The sequence below is a fragment of the Strix aluco genome, chromosome 3 (genome assembly GCF_031877795.1).
Source record: "Strix aluco isolate bStrAlu1 chromosome 3, bStrAlu1.hap1, whole genome shotgun sequence".
Classification (NCBI taxonomy): domain Eukaryota; kingdom Metazoa; phylum Chordata; class Aves; order Strigiformes; family Strigidae; genus Strix; species Strix aluco.
In genome coordinates this window covers 37934695-37950754 of record NC_133933.1, presented here as the reverse complement: position 1 = coordinate 37950754, position 16060 = coordinate 37934695, and the positions used below count along the sequence as shown (strand labels likewise).

Genomic DNA, 16060 nt, shown 5'->3' with positions numbered 1-16060 from the left:
GTTTATAAGTTACTACTATCATTCTTGATTGCTTTTCAGATAATCACAGCCACAGATAATCAGAGCAGTCAAAGATCTTGTTCTGTATTAAAACCATCTTGAACCTATCAAGGGAAGCAGATACAGTTGTTTAAACAATAAAATGTAGTCACTAGTATTTGTGTTTTCAGACTGCTTTAATTCAATCTGCATTACTCCTCCCACCCTGCATATCCCTCTCTGTTAATTATGGATTTCGGTGTAGGAGGGATTGAGAATTAAAGCAGGTTATAGTGACATATACTGTCTTCCATTCACTATTCCTTATCTCATTGCAGTTTCATAAGCAGTACTATAATAATATAATTTATGCTATTCTGCTGCAGGTTGAAAGATGATAAGGGTCACTTAGCAATGGTTATTTGGGAAATCATTCAATCTTTTTAATCTGAGAAATTAAATGGTCTGTCATTGCCTAGTTCTAGGTGAAAGTCGGAAAGTCAAGTTGGTTTTGTGTTTTACGTGATTGACTGTTATGCTTTAGAGTATGGAAGCATTTAATTTCTGTGAATATTGCCTAATCCATTTCTGTGACTATTGTCTAAAACATATTGCCTAATCTGTATTTTTCTTTGAAATGTTACAAGTTTTTTTTAGCATTTAATTATCTGTTTTTCTCCCTATATAACTAGAAATAATTTTTTTTACAAATTTTACTAATCCATGATTTTTAGATTTATTAGTCCTGAAGATACAGCCTGGTTTGATAAAACTATTACTAAAGCTATTGAGAAATATGTGGATACAGACTTAACAGAAGGTCTCCAAGCTGAACCATATTTTGTAGACTTTTTACGGGAGATGCCTGAACCAACTGGTGATGAACCAGAAGATTCTGTGTTTGAAGCACCAAAAATTTATGAGGAGGTATTTCATTTTACACCTAAAATACTAGGCACTGAATTTTTCCTTTAATTATTAAGTATGGTTATATTGCTGAACTCATATCATACAGAAGGTTTTGTTGAATACCTACTACATTTTTTGTGAAGATATATCTAGACTTCTCTGGTTAGTACGCAATAAATAATTTTAGTGATGTTAAAGTTAATAATGTCATATAAATGTAGTTTCTTTGTTCCTATTTTACTTGCTCCTTTTTTTCCCACCATTAGCAGAAAATTTCTGCTTAAACACTACAATCACTGTAGTGAATTGACAAAATTTTTTCATTACACGTGGCCAATACATGAACCCAAGTTTGTGTAAAAATATCAGCACAGTTTTAAATTCTGAAGGGCCATGCTAGTATTCTTTCTGATGGGTTGGTGGTGGTGGTGTTTTTTTTTTTTTCAGATTCCAAGCTTTGAATTTCTTTGTGAAAAATTGCAAATGTATCAGACACAATACAATGAACATATTAGAGGATCGTTTCTTGATCTGGTGTTTTTTAAGGATGCAATGGCACATCTTATTAAGGTTTGGGATTTGTTACTTATGTATTAGTTTAACTATTGCAACAGTGTTCCTGATTTGGGCAAGCTATGCTTAGAGGGCACATTCTGAAAAGCTACACTTACCCCCAAACTTGCTTACCATCTTTGCCTAGTCATTTTCATAATCTAGGAAAGAGCTACAGTCATTTTACCTGTTTGCAAGTTTTGTAATAAATACCTTATTTTATATATTTGTTTAAGCTTCTGTGTATTCAGATGTATGAAGATTTACCTCAATATGAAAGGTGAGGTCATAAAGAGGCACATTTATATTTTGTATATAGAATGATTTTTAATGATTAAGAATTCACAGAACACTTCAAAGGTATCTGTACCTGACAAGTGACCAAAACAACATGAGGTACAATCTGACTGGATGAGAGACATGAAATATAAATCAGGGCCGCAGTAGAATCAGTGCGTAGGGTAGAGGAAAGTCTCCGTTTACAACCAGTTGAACCCCTATTCAGAAAGGAAGATATAAGGAGAGAATTCATCTGAAGTCAGAATCCGATTCATGGGGGAAAAGAAAGGCTAAACACGAGATTTGTTTGAAGCTGTGCCTCAGGTTTAAGAAATTGTGTTAATTAGCTCGGGAATTACTTTAAATTGATGCTCTGTTTACTGAAAGACAGTGAAACCAAAACAGGAGATGTTTGGTTCTTCTGGTCTCAAGTGAAGTAAATTACTTTGTTTGCTTTGCGTTTAAACAGAAGATAATAGTTTTATTTTTAAATACAGTTCACATGATCCTAGGTGAATTTCCGAAGATTTTGAAAGCCTCTGAAACTCCATGTCCATTGGCAAATTTTGACCAGAATAGATGGGATATGCAGTTAGGTAGTAGAAAGGACCCCTGCTGTCATTATGGTGACAGTAAATTTAGTCACCCTTATAACTGTATTAAAATGGAAGTGTAAGTGTGAAATTATCTGGATAGGCTCAGAGGGAACTGTCCATAAAACCAAAATTTCTTTGAAGGAAAAAATTAATAGAATTCAAAGCCTTGATGTAAATACATAATTTACACAAGGACCAAAGCAAACTGTAGCATCTTAAAAGTAATAATGCACTAACATATAATAAAACCAAGGAAGATGTAATGTATATACAGGAGCTTTGTAAAAAAGCAATAACATAGTAAATTTGCAATCCAGCTTCTGTATCTGGGAGAATTGTTAAGAAAACTACCTCAAAGGAAATGCTGAAGGTAGATAAAACAGAAGATAACTCTAAACGATATTTTAAATGTGTCTGTAGCAGCCAAAATAACGAGTCAGTGTTCTCTCTTTTTTTTTTTTTTTTTTTTTTTCCTGCAAGGCAGGGGCCATTTATTCTTACAATAGTACATACTTATGCTCTCATTAAAGCTCTTACTTCATAATTAGCAAATCAGCAATTAGACAGCTATCTACCTTTTCTCCTATCAGCATAAGACCACTCTAACATGCGCTGTGCAGACCAATCAACTTCTTGTTCATGCACTGTTCACGCAGTGGTAACTTTTCACAGTTCAGTGTTGCAGCTGTCCGTTGTTTTTCCCTGCCACCTTGGCACAACTCAGCAGTTTCTTATCCTTCTCCCAAGACCTGTTTTTCATCAAAGGCCTGTTTCTCATCAAAGCCCTGGTGCTTCTCAGGGGCTGCGCAGAGCTGACAGGCCAATGTCTCTCCGACACGTGTCCAAGTTTTTCAGACTCTTAAAATTAGGAATGTAGTATGTTTATTATTCTAGTTAATTTTTTTAATAAGTATTTTAAAACACATTCAGGATGATACTGTCAACATAAAATGGAGCTCCAAATGTCTCCCTTTATGTATTTAACTCCTGTATGTAACTGGTTATAACCATCTTATCTTCTTACGTGCAACTTTTCCATTAGCTACACAAAATTCCTAAAGAATGTACAAGTGTTCTTTTGAGAGGAAAAATTTTCTGCAAGTATACTTTTAGTAATCTTTACCTTGTACTCCAGTAAATAAAGTGTGGAGTATAACAGATTTCAAGTTTTGCTACTTAATGTTTTAAGTTAAATTTATTAATGTGCTTTTCTTTCATTTTTTCCGATATAGATTTCCCGGATAATTCGGACAGAATATGGAAATGCTTTGCTTGTTGGAGTTGGTGGTTCTGGAAAACAAAGTCTTTCAAGGTTGGCCTCATTTATTGCTGGCTATAAAATATTTCAGATCACTTTAACCAGGTAAGAAATGAAAGAAATATATAAATCCAATTTATGCTATTGCTTTTCCTTTACATAGTCATAACCTTATATTTTTAACAGCCTTTTTTATTTATTTAATTTTGTCACCATTTAAAAATGTGGAAAAAAATGAATTTTTATCTGGTTTGTATATAAGTTTGAATTGTTTGAGCTGAAAAAGCTGGACCATGTGTTAGCTATCCTTGAGCCAAAATATGTATTTTTACAAAGGATGTTTGCACTATCATTTATAAAACAGTATAATCTGAAAATAGTGGTATTCTGAGTTGTTTTGAAGTAACAGGTAATGTTTCTTATTCTTCCTAGATCCTATAATGTAAGCAATCTGTCAGATGATTTAAAATTGTTGTATAGAACAGCTGGAGCAGAAGGGCAAGGCATCACTTTTATTTTCACTGATAATGAAATAAAGGAGGAGTCATTTTTGGAATATGTAAATACTCTGCTGTCTTCAGGAGAGGTAAGAGTTTTAACATGATGTGCCATGTCCTTCAGAAGCAGGCAAATGCAGAATTTGTTCCCACTGGTTTGTTTATTTTGGTAATAAATTGTAGAATCAATAATGATTAACTTTAAAATATCTCAACTTTTAAAATAAGGAGTGCTCTTGGTATGGAGTTCCTTTATCTCTATTTCAGTGTAAGTCAGGAAAAGATAAGGAGCTGTGGTGGGTATTTCAGTAGCCTTTATTAAATGAGAATTCACTGACCAGTCAAGATCTGTACTCTTCCTGAGTTAGACTTTCTAATTTTTAATGGAATTACATAAATCTAAATCAGGGACAAATTTGGGTTTTAACCTATCTAAACTGTATATATTCAGAGAGAGAGAGACAGATGTAAACAGCCAAATATTTATAAACTCTATAATAATTACATCCATGGAATTTATTTTCTTATCAATTTTCATTTTATAAAAAGATTTCTAATTTATTTGCTCGGGATGAATTGGATGAAATCACCCAAGCACTAATACCTGTGATGAAAAAAGAGATGCCTCGGTGTTCTCCTACCTTTGATAATCTTTATGAATACTTTTTAACTCGGGCAAAGAAGAACTTGCATGTTGTCCTCTGCTTTTCTCCAGTAAGTTTTTTCTTCATATCCTTCTTCCTTACTTTCAATAACAAACTATCCTATAAGATGTGACAGGATTATTCAAGCTTTATATTTTTAAGGGCATTTAAAGATGCATAAAAAGATTACTCAAGTCTGGTTATAATTTCTGAGATAATAAAAGTAATAGTACAGTTGGCAAAACTTAAAAGCAACATACTTAAAAATTAAATCATTCCTTACATGTTAAAGTAATTTTTAGTTTTTCCTTCTGACATATGCTCTCCTAACACAAATCAATGCGTGTATCTTTGTGAAATTCTTGCTTGTTACTTGAAACCAATAATTTAATTGAAATTAAAATTATAATTGAAGTTTTAGAGTATTAAGAAACATTTGTATTTGTCATGAATTTTTTTCTTCAAATTTCATAAAATATTGAATGTTGGAAATTTGGCAAAATACTTCTATATAAGAAAAAACTGTAGGGTTTTCTAAGCAGAAAATTAGCAAGAAAAAAAGACTATTTAGTTGTTTATATGAATTAAACATTTTGATTGACCTAATTAAGTATCATCTTGTAAATTAACAGTGTTACTCTCTTTAGGTTGGTGAGAAGTTCCGTGCACGTTCTTTGAAATTTCCTGGTCTTATATCAGGGTGCACCATGGATTGGTTCAGTCGATGGCCCAAGGAAGCTCTTGTAGCTGTAGCCAGTTATTTTCTTTCAGAATTTAATATAGTCTGCTCTGCATCAGTTAAAACACAAGTAGTGGAAACCATGGGTCTCTTTCATGATATAGTTTCAGAAAGCTGTGAGAATTATTTCCAAAGGTAATGTTTTATACAAATGCAATAATTAATCCCAGAAGTGTTGCTACTGATAGTGTTTTCTGAACTTGTGTTATATGAATCAATAAGTGTCTTTTAAGGCTAATACAAAAATAAATCTGCTATATTAATACATGAAAAGGCCATGAAAAGTAATTACTATTATATTGCAAATTTATTATCTTCATTCCAACTATTCAAGAATCTTTAACATTGCTTTTGTGGACAAAACCAATGTAATTGGAAATAAGGGTTTGCATTATGGAGAAATTTGATTTTTTTCTGAATTAAGGACTTGGTTTACATAATCTTCTGTTTCATTGGAAGTAATCAAATGGCTGCACATATCAAAAATGTGTAGTAAGTTGATGTTACCAATATTTTAGGTATCGAAGAAGAACTTATGTAACACCTAAATCCTATATCTCTTTCATCAATGGCTACAAAGAGGTTTATACTGAAAAGTTAGAGAGTATTAATGAACAAGCTCAACGTATGCAAATTGGTAAGCAGTATAGGGATAAATATATATTTCCATGTATGGTCTCAAATGATCTGTGTTTTTAATATTTGTCTTTTTAATCAGTGATCACTTAAAATCAGTTCTGCTGGATCCATAGTCCAAAACTGGTAGCATATGAGGACCATTTCCAAGCACTCCAGCTCTCATCAACTCACAATGATTTTCTTACAAGAATGCCTCAAAGAAGCTGCCAGCTTAATCATCTCTGCATTATAGTAAACTTTAATATTTCCAGTTAACATTTATAATAGAAAGTAGAACCTGAAAAGGGCCAGAGAGTACATTAGATTAGTAACTAAGGGGTTCAGAATACATTTCTAGTTTTCTCCAGTTTGCATCTAGACATGCTTTTGTAAATCTGTGAAGGCAACAAAACACCATAGGAAACTTGGTCTTTATGAGAAAAGGTTTCGTATATCAATCTAACAGAATAGAGAATTCTACGTGATAAGATTTTTCAAACAAAGGTAGAAGGATGTAGACAATGATTAATAATGCAACTGGTACACTTCATATGAAGAATAGTATAAGAATGTGTAGATATTTATTTTATTCATGAACTCTTTGCTGAATTAGAGTGGACTGTAGAGGAGTAAATGATCCTCAATATTTTCACATCATGCGAATTTCCCTACATGGATCTGTTGCCAGTTCTAGAAATCAGAATTTATTATTAGTTCTGCTTGAGATGGTGATAAAGTTTGAGAGCCTTGTAGATTTTTGAGTGCGGGGTGTGGGTGTGTGTGGGTGTGTGTGTATTCTTTCCCCAGTTCTTCTATTTTCAACAATAATTTAAAAGAAGTAACCTAAGTAGCTTCAGCACTGTCAATAAATTTCACATGTAGATTTTCCTAGCCTCTTGCATATTATCGCTGATTCCTTACGTGATCTTCAAAACAAAGTGATCATGACCTGACGTACATCTTTTAGTGCAGCATCTTTATATAACTGATGCTCAGAAAATCGTATCTGTCAGTTTATGGACAATACTCATGCCAGCTAGAAAATATTCTAAGTAGTTTCACTTGCATAGAAAAGATCTATTACAAAACCACAAAAATACTGGTCATCCCTGACTCCAAATTTGCACAACTGTTTACTGCAGTCTAAGGAACTTTCTCAAAAAGTTTGTTATTTATTACTTAGCTACTATCTCACACATCAATCTTTTAATCCTTAGTCTTTCATCACTTAATGTCAAAAAGATTTAAAAGGTTAAAAGATTAACCTTGAAAACTGTTTCAGTTTGTTGGGAGATTATCCTGATAGGGGATTTAAATTTTATGTTATTAAACTCAACTGAGATAATGTCGCTTTTTTCATCTCCTTGTTGAAATATTTTTGCTGTATACAACGATGTCTGGGAAAATTCAAGATGCTTGTAAAGTAGCAAAACTGTAAAAAATACCTTGATCAATACTGATTTCAGGAAAAGTCCCTGGTTCGAGCACACTGAAAGTGTGCTTGTCACCACTGTATTATCTATACAAGCAACATATTTTGAAAGATAGAAGTAACCTCTTTTCTGCTTTGTCACTTTGGGTGAAAAATCTTGTGAGACAGATGAGGAAAAAAAAAGATCCAATGACAATTACAATTATTTCTGAATGCTTAACATCTTGTGTCTTCTCTCAGAATCCATCTGGGGTATCCTTGGTAGAGTACCACATGTAGATAATGTCTTTTCATATAGAACTGTGGTTCTACAAGAAGACCTCAGTTTAGCTTTGACAAAGTGGGCATGTCATATACTTGAGCAGCTTGTTGATAGATCTGCTAATTAAAAGTGACAGAAATTATGTCTTTGAGGTGCTAAGAGTGCCATGGCTTAGTATTTTAATATTGATTTTTAGATTTTTTCTTATTCTTTACTTTTCAGCAGACATTCAGACAAGCTACAAAATACATTGACAAGAGATAAAGATTACTTCAATTCTCTCTATAGGATCAAAATATATGGTGCCTTTTTAACTTGCTTTAGACAAGTTGTAGCTGATATCAGTAAGCTTCTTACATGGAGTTCTACATATCCCTCTGAAAAATACTTCTGTTTCTAATGCCTAAATCGGGCATTCATTTATGACTACAAGCACTAAAAAAAAAAAAAATCTGCTAGCATGGTACTGTTGCAATGTTTCTTGTCATTGGAAGTATGCAGGGGACCTGAAGAAGCTATAAAGGTTTCTTTTTTATTCAATTCTTCTTGTTCTGCATATTCCCATTTTTTGTCTATCTTTTTTCTCACTCTAGGATTGTAGCAGGGAAAGCTAATACAGCAAAGGGTATTACTTTCCCTTTCACAGCTTCTCTTTCAGAACTTTTTTCTACGTTGAAGTGAAGTAACAACCATTTTGGAAATTGCTGTCAGAGGAGTGGGTGGTGAGGGTAGAATGTTAGTGTGTATGTACCTCTGTCCCTCAGAGTATTTTAGGAAGTGGCGTATGTCTGGGAAAAGGAAACATTCTAAAACATCTCTATTGTCTCCCAGTCAATAGCTTTCAGTGAATATACCTTTGAACTTTATTCTTGAGAGTAGCAAAATAACTTGTGTTTTGGCGAGGAATAATAAAGAGCCTGTAGAATGGCAGTAGAGCAATCATGATGCTGCTGTGTCAGAACAAGAAATGTTCTAGGAGAGAATGCTTGTCTGTGTGAAATGTGGTAACAGAAGAGTGGAGAGGCATCACACATAAACGTCGCATATCAAATGTATAACTGCAAGTGTGCTCTGACTCTAGCCCTTAGGGAGAGAGGGAGATAAGGGGAATGCTTCCAGGCAGGCTGTAAGATTTTAAGATTCAGTGATGAAGAAGAGAGGAGAGGCTAGAGAGGCTTCAGCATGCAATGTGGAGCTCTGGAATAGCCAAAAATCTGTGCTCAAATCTATGAGCAAGAGATGAGAGAAAAAATAAATGCATGAATGCGTGGGAAAGACTGCATATATAATAACTATAGAGGGAGCAAACTCATCTCTTTCTGGGCAACTGTTAGTGTAAGGCTGAACAGCCCTTATGGATGGTTGTTTTAGCACGTATAAGAGCTATGATGAGATTGGCCCTAAGCCAGGTAGGCACAGATGCTTATATGTGCTTTTCTGCACTCTCTGTCACCAGGGACAAGAGAGGGTAAACTCAATGTTCAGGAGCTGGATGGAGTTAATAACCGTGCTGTGACCTTTGGGTCCACTTTGGATGACTTCACTTCTTTCTAGAAAGAACTCCCTATTGGAGGGCAGTTATAGATCCTAATATTTATGTCATGTCCTCATGCAGTGATGCAAATGCAGTATAGGTCTGATTTTATGATTGTCCTGTGACTTTATGACACAAAATGCCCTTGACATACACCCCTTTTATTTCTTTTTAAGTCTATATAATGAGAGTAAGGATATATTTTATTGTAGGCAATATCCCACCTATACACTTTTAGGTACGGTTTACAGCTATAAAAAAATAAAATAAGTTGTATGGATTTCTTTTTTGAAGACTCAAGCTTGTTTGTAATCATTTTGCATCTTGCAAAATTATTTATATCCATAAAAAGTGAACAGTAGGCACAGTCACGATAGTATGACTGTTTACGCTCACTTTTTCTCCTTTACACAAATTTAAATGAGAATACAAGGTACAAGGCATTTGGGATCTAGAGGTAGACTATATTATCTAACTAGGAAAAAAAATAGTTTTCATTTTTCTGAATTTTATCTTTTACTTAATAGGTCTGTCTAAGCTGATGGAGGCCAGTGACTCTGTTGCTAAACTCTCTCAGGAGTTGGCTGTTAAGGAGAAGGAACTGGCTTTGGCATCTATTAAGGCAGATAAAGTAAGTACTTGAATATTAAATAGCAGAAGGCAGTGGATAACACCAGGATATATGGTGTGGTAAAATGCTAGTGCAGAATTTTCTCATAATTCGTACAAGTCAAGAAATGTGCATCATGGTCTAAAATGAGGTTTCACTCCTCTCTCTGGAGCATGTTGATTCAGCATTTGCTTCTGAGGGTGAGGCACATTAAAATGGCAACATGGCAACAGAGGTTGAGTGCCTTCCATGTTCTTCTCCTATTTCTTGCCCACTCCTATAAGCATCCGGATTCTTTTTTTGTTTAATTTTTTTTGTGTGCTTGATTGATGTTTATTAAACTTGGGGTTATATGTGTCCCTATTTGCAAATAAGAAGTTAACAAATGATAACAGGACTTTGCTATTTCAAAAAGTTTATCACAGTTCAGTTTCATATTTTGTCTTTTACATTAATAAGGTGTCCATTTGTTCATGAGAGTGGTGGTGTGGTAGAAATCTAGTTTCCAAAATGACTATCTGGAAAGGTATGTTAGGGAATATATTAATACAAGCATTCTGTTTTCTGAAAGATACCATAATGCTATGATAGTGCATATTTAATATGCACTGGAGAGCAGACTTTTGGCCAGTGATGGCTAAGGTACTGCTTGCATTCTTCAAGGCCCTGAATTTCATAAGAGAGAAAATGATGACAGAAAGGGATGAAATTACATTTCTCACATTTCAGGAGTATGACAGGTATGCTGGTAGAGTTCACTTTGTTTAATCTTTATATTCGATATACATTTTGAAATAGCTCTCTGGCAATAATTCACATAGCCTCTTAGTTTTCAACTTTTCCAATAAAGTGCTACTTATGAGCTATCAGAGGGAGAAGATGTATGGACAAATAATAAAAGAACAGGCATTTATATAAAGTACATGTAATATTGTTCATATTCTATATATTTCTTTCTTTCCCTTAGTAATGAACCCTGTAGAAATCTGAATTGGATTTCACAAAAAAAACCCTGAGGGATTTGGGTATTTTGTGTCATTTTTGTTCTCATGGGTATTTGGGAGCATTATTTATGTTCTTGTAAATGCACACAGAGTGTGCAAACCTTGACCGTATAGCTGATACTGGTCAAAAAACACTCTGATACCAACTGTATGTCACACATGCACAAGAGGGTTAAAAATATGTGTACTGAAGAACCAGACACAAATGGATAACTTCATTCTGTGAATTCACATGGGGTTATTCTTTGAAAAGACTAATGAAAAGGGAGTCTTTTCATCCTAAAGGGGTAAAAGAGAGGCTGACCATTGGTGCAGATAATTTGCCATCTTCCATTAGTTTTATTAGCTATACTATTTTTATAGTGCAGAATTATAGTGAAAAAGCAAATACTTATTGTATTGAAAAAGTATAGGTTCAAGTAGGGAAAAAAATCCATCATAGGGTAAAAAAGTGGCTTTAAAAGCCACTGAAAGGTCTTCTATCCATTATAAAAAGAATTAATTTTTTACTGTCCAACTCCTGCTGAGAGACTCTCATGATATTTCTTTTCAAGGATTCTGTAAATTGTATTAATTTTTATTCCATAGTTATATAAAGCCATATAGAGTTAGGGTTAGCTTTATATTTTTCTGTATAATAACCTTTACATATCAGTTTTCTCTTGCGTCTGATAACTTACTCACTTGATCCACCATTTTGATTTATACATTTTATGTTTGTTATCAATTCCAGGTACTAGCAGAAGTCACAGAAAGTGCTGAAGCTGCAGCTATAGTTAAAAATGAAGTCCAGGGTGTGAAAGATAAAGCACAAAAAATTGTAGAGGAAATTGATTTAGAAAAAGTGAAAACAGAGTGTAAACTTGAGGCAGCTAAACCAGCATTAGAAGAAGCAGAAGCTGCACTGAATGTGAATAAAATTCTTACAGTTCGATTAGATTAGCACTATTTGAGTCACCCACGAAAGAAAGGCTAGAGCCACCAGCATGCAGTTGTCACTTGGTTTTGGCTGCTGTCACCAGCCCTTCACAGTTAGTGGTGAAGACTCTGATGAGTATTTATGGAGCTCACATTTTGCCTTAAACATATAGAGATTATTTTATAGTATTTGCTGTTTCCACCCTAATACTTGATCATTATGAAGGTGTAAATCTTTCCAAGGTCACATGCCTTTACAATATCTGTTATTCTGAATTTCGAGAGAATACTTCTTGTGCTAAAAGAATGTTTTTTCTTTGTACTTAACTAGTTGTATCTTTCTTTTAAGGCAAATAAAAGGCTGTCTCTTCTTTCACCAAAAAAAATTTCAATTTGAAGAGAAACAGGAAACAAAGGGTATTCAGGGCAACCAGAATCAAGGTTAAGAAATTTGGAGATATTGCTGTACTGCATAATTTCATTATGCTGCTCTGAACAATTAAAAAGTAAAGAAGTCTGGAATCAGAAGCCAGTGCTGTATTACATTTTTAAGGACTTCTGTTCCAGTTACCAGAATTTGTGACAAAAAATAATGAGTGGAAAAAGCCAGAAAAGGAGTATTGTTTGCTCTTACTAGACAGATAGTGGCATGTGTGTATTAATTATGCAAATTAATATGTTAGTTTTGAAGTTTGCAATCATTCAGAATTTTTGTATTGGTTATGGAACTAAGCAAAGTGTCAGTGATGCTACTAGAAAATGAAGTCAAAAATCCATAGCTCATACCTATAACTTAAAAACCAACAAAAATAACCAAATCATTCTCAGACTAAATGATGACACTTAACCCTTAAAAATCAAAAATACTATTTTACCAAGGAAACTGCTTTTAAGTCCTATGCAATTTTACAATATATGTCGCTTCAGTCAGTCAGACTGACAAGTTAAGTTAATGCTGCTGGTCCATGTATTTAAATTTTATTTCCGAATGATGTCTTTTGCTTGGGAAAATATTCTTGTCTAATATATATTCATTAAAATTATTTAAGTTTCATGAAACTATGAAATTTATTAAAGTAAACCTAGTTACACACTTTTTTGTATGTACTTAGTACAAACTTTCCTCAGAGAAATGTGTGACAAGCAAACATTAAAATCAATATATTGAATGGGAAAATAGAATAATAGTATTGATGCAGGATTCTGTTACATTTTTCTTCAAATAGACCATCAAACCAGTGGATATTGCTACTGTCAGAAAACTTGCAAAACCTCCTCACCTAGTTATGAGGATTATGGACTGTTGTCTGCTACTATTCCAAAAGCAAGTAGATCCAGTTACTATGGATCCAGAAAAGCCTTGCTGCAAGCCATCATGGGGAGAATCATTAAAAGTAAGTAGAGTTTTCAGTGTTTCTTCAACATCAGAAATGGCAACTTGCATATCAGAGAATTTATGATGCTGTTTACTCAAAATAGGTATAGTATATAAATAGTTTATTTGGTAGCAAGTAGTAGGTGAATTGCTTAGAGACTTTTGGAGTAGGAGCTTTAGATCTTCATTGTCCTGTTCCTGGCATATGACCTGATGACAGATAAATAAATCATACCAATCATGTTAACTATACATGAGATAAGGGAATTCTGGAAAGCCCCTCTTTCTCTTTGGGAACTTGTAGGTTCACATTTAAACAGTCTTTTCTGATCCTTCCAGGCTTCTTGATTATTTGAAAGATTATTTGACTGACTAAGAGATAGTAGCTTTTCTCATTCTGCATTTCAATATTCCTGGCCCATATTCCTTGGTCAGACTGCCATCTCTTCCTTCTGGACTTTGATCTTCTCTCAGTATACTCTCTTATTTCCATGCCTTCTCCTGCCATTCTTTAAATTCTGTTCTACTTCTATTAGTGTATTAATTTGCCATTATATTGCCTCGAATTTTTTTTGTCATGCAAATGAAGAAAAATTACATATTTTGGATATGGATAGAGCTCTTGCTTTTTATAAAACTTTTCCAGGAATTAAGAAATCATTAAAACCTTTTCTTTTCCACTGATATAATGGAATGGGATAAGCAGTTATTCCATGAGTTGCCTTTAACATGTTAAACATTTGTTACAAAAAAGATAAAACCAATTACTTCCTTTTCCAGAAGAATTTAGATAACATTTCACAAATGCATAAGCAGGTTTTTTGCATTCTTTAGATAAATTACAAATGTATCTCTGAGGCTTTATTTTGGTTCTTTTTTCTTTTTTCCTTTTTTTTTTTTTTAATGCTGCTTCTTAAATGGCAACACGGAAATATGGAAATGGAAAGTACATCAACAACTTTCAAACCTAGTTACTGGAGTGTAACTGCTTAAAACTTTAAAATAATTGAAGACATGTGGGAGGAGTTACAATTGAATAGCACACTTATAATATCCACAGAATCACAGAATCGTCTAAGTTGGAAAAGACCTTGAAGATCATCCAGTCCAACCACTAACCTAACATTGACAGTTCCCAACTACACCATATCCCTAAGTGCTATGTCAACCCGACTCAAACACCTCCAGGGATGGGGACTCTACCACCTCCCTGGGCAGCCCATTCCAACACCTAACAACCCATTCTGTAAAGAAATGCTTCCTAATATCCAGTCTAAACCTTCCCTGGCGCAACATGAGGCCATTCCCTCTTGTCCTATCGCTTGTTACTTGGTTAAAGAGACTCATCCCCAGAAATTATTATTATATATATTATATATATATATTAACTATATGAATTCCCTCTTTTTACAGAAGAATTTTAGGAACATTTTTTAAACATACTATTAACAAGCTTTTGAGTGTAAAATGTGTAAATAACTTATAAATGTCCTGTATGGTTTTTTGCAGCTTATGAGTGGCCCATTCTTGCAGAGTCTAAAGCAGTTTCCTAAGGATTCGATCAATGAAGAGATAATAGAATTACTCCAGCCTTACTTTAACATGGAAGACTATACACTGAATCATGGTAGAAAGGTGTGTGGTAATGTGGCAGGGCTCCTGTCTTGGACACAAGCCATGGCAATATTTTATGGTGTTAACAGAGAAGTCTTACCTCTTAAGGTAATACATCATCTCTTGCTTTGTGTTTGCTTTCGATGTAGTTTGATTTAATTTACTTTAATGGTAGTAGAATTTAAAAAATATATTTAGATAACTTTATTCAGACATAATTGCCTGTAGACTTCAGTGACTAAGGATAAGAGCAGAAAAGCCCCATATCCTCTTCTTGATTCTAGACACCACACACACACACAAAAATTAGCCTAGATTAAATTTATGTGCTCTGATTTACTGTGTACAGTGGAAGGTATTTTCAGTCATTGTTTTTGTTATAATTACTTTATAATTGTTTTCAAAAAGTTGTACCAGTATCTCCATTCCCTCACTAAAGACTCCTTCAAACAGAGGTTCACAGCTATTTTACCTTCTTTGCTTTCACATGATAACTTAGAGGAAGTGGAGGACTGATATCTTGCCCAAATATTGGCATTCTTAAGAGATTCAAAGTTCACATCAATAAATGAGTTATGTTGCAGTAGTGGGAACCAAACTGAGTAAAACATTTTCGAGAGTAATTTTTACTTTACTGTGGGTGCTCTTCTTGATATTTGTGAACATTTGAATAAAAAATTTTATCAGAGGTAAAGACCATATAGCAGTGATTGTTGCTTTTTGGATTCTAAAACAAGTATTTAATCCCTACATGTAGCACAAACTACCAAAAAAAAAAAAAAAAGTGGAAGGGGAAAGCATCTGAATAGTGATTCCAAATCTTTTCCACAATTTTTGTCACTGGTAGAAGTGTTATTTACAAAAACAACAGTAATGCAGGTGGATGATTCAAAAAAATTATTTAATGAATTTCCTGTGTTCAACATAAATATCAGTTTAGGAGCAATGGGAAGATTAACTTTTTTAGGACCATGGTTTTGAAGTGGGTAAAAGCTATATTGTTAGGTGATAAAGGACCAATCTCCTGTTGTTGTGATTGTTGATTGCTACAGTATGTACAAATAAAAAAGAAATAATGAAGCATATATTTAAGCAAGAAGACTGAGTGATTGCTTCTCTAGGCTAATCAGTATGTACAGATCAGAAACCTTACTTCCTTAACCAGCTTCTTTAAATGGAAATTTTTTAAAAAGAAATAAAGTTGACAATATATATTAGGAACCTTGAGTACTACAATGTT

At 33.7% G+C, this 16060-nt stretch overlaps 1 protein-coding gene across 1 annotated transcript in view; it reads left to right on the top strand.

Annotated features, from left to right (window-relative positions):
- The window catches only part of DNAH8 (dynein axonemal heavy chain 8), a 151476-nt gene that overhangs the window by 95439 nt on the left and 39977 nt on the right, over positions 1-16060 (top strand). Inside the window, exons 60-70 of the mRNA XM_074820651.1 lie at positions 714-906; positions 1336-1458; positions 3548-3678; positions 4006-4159; positions 4620-4784; positions 5362-5588; positions 5972-6090; positions 9827-9930; positions 11647-11823; positions 13058-13225; positions 14716-14928. Of these exons, the coding sequence (XP_074676752.1) occupies positions 714-906; positions 1336-1458; positions 3548-3678; positions 4006-4159; positions 4620-4784; positions 5362-5588; positions 5972-6090; positions 9827-9930; positions 11647-11823; positions 13058-13225; positions 14716-14928 (1774 nt within the window). The remainder of the gene's footprint in view (positions 1-713; positions 907-1335; positions 1459-3547; positions 3679-4005; positions 4160-4619; positions 4785-5361; positions 5589-5971; positions 6091-9826; positions 9931-11646; positions 11824-13057; positions 13226-14715; positions 14929-16060) is intronic.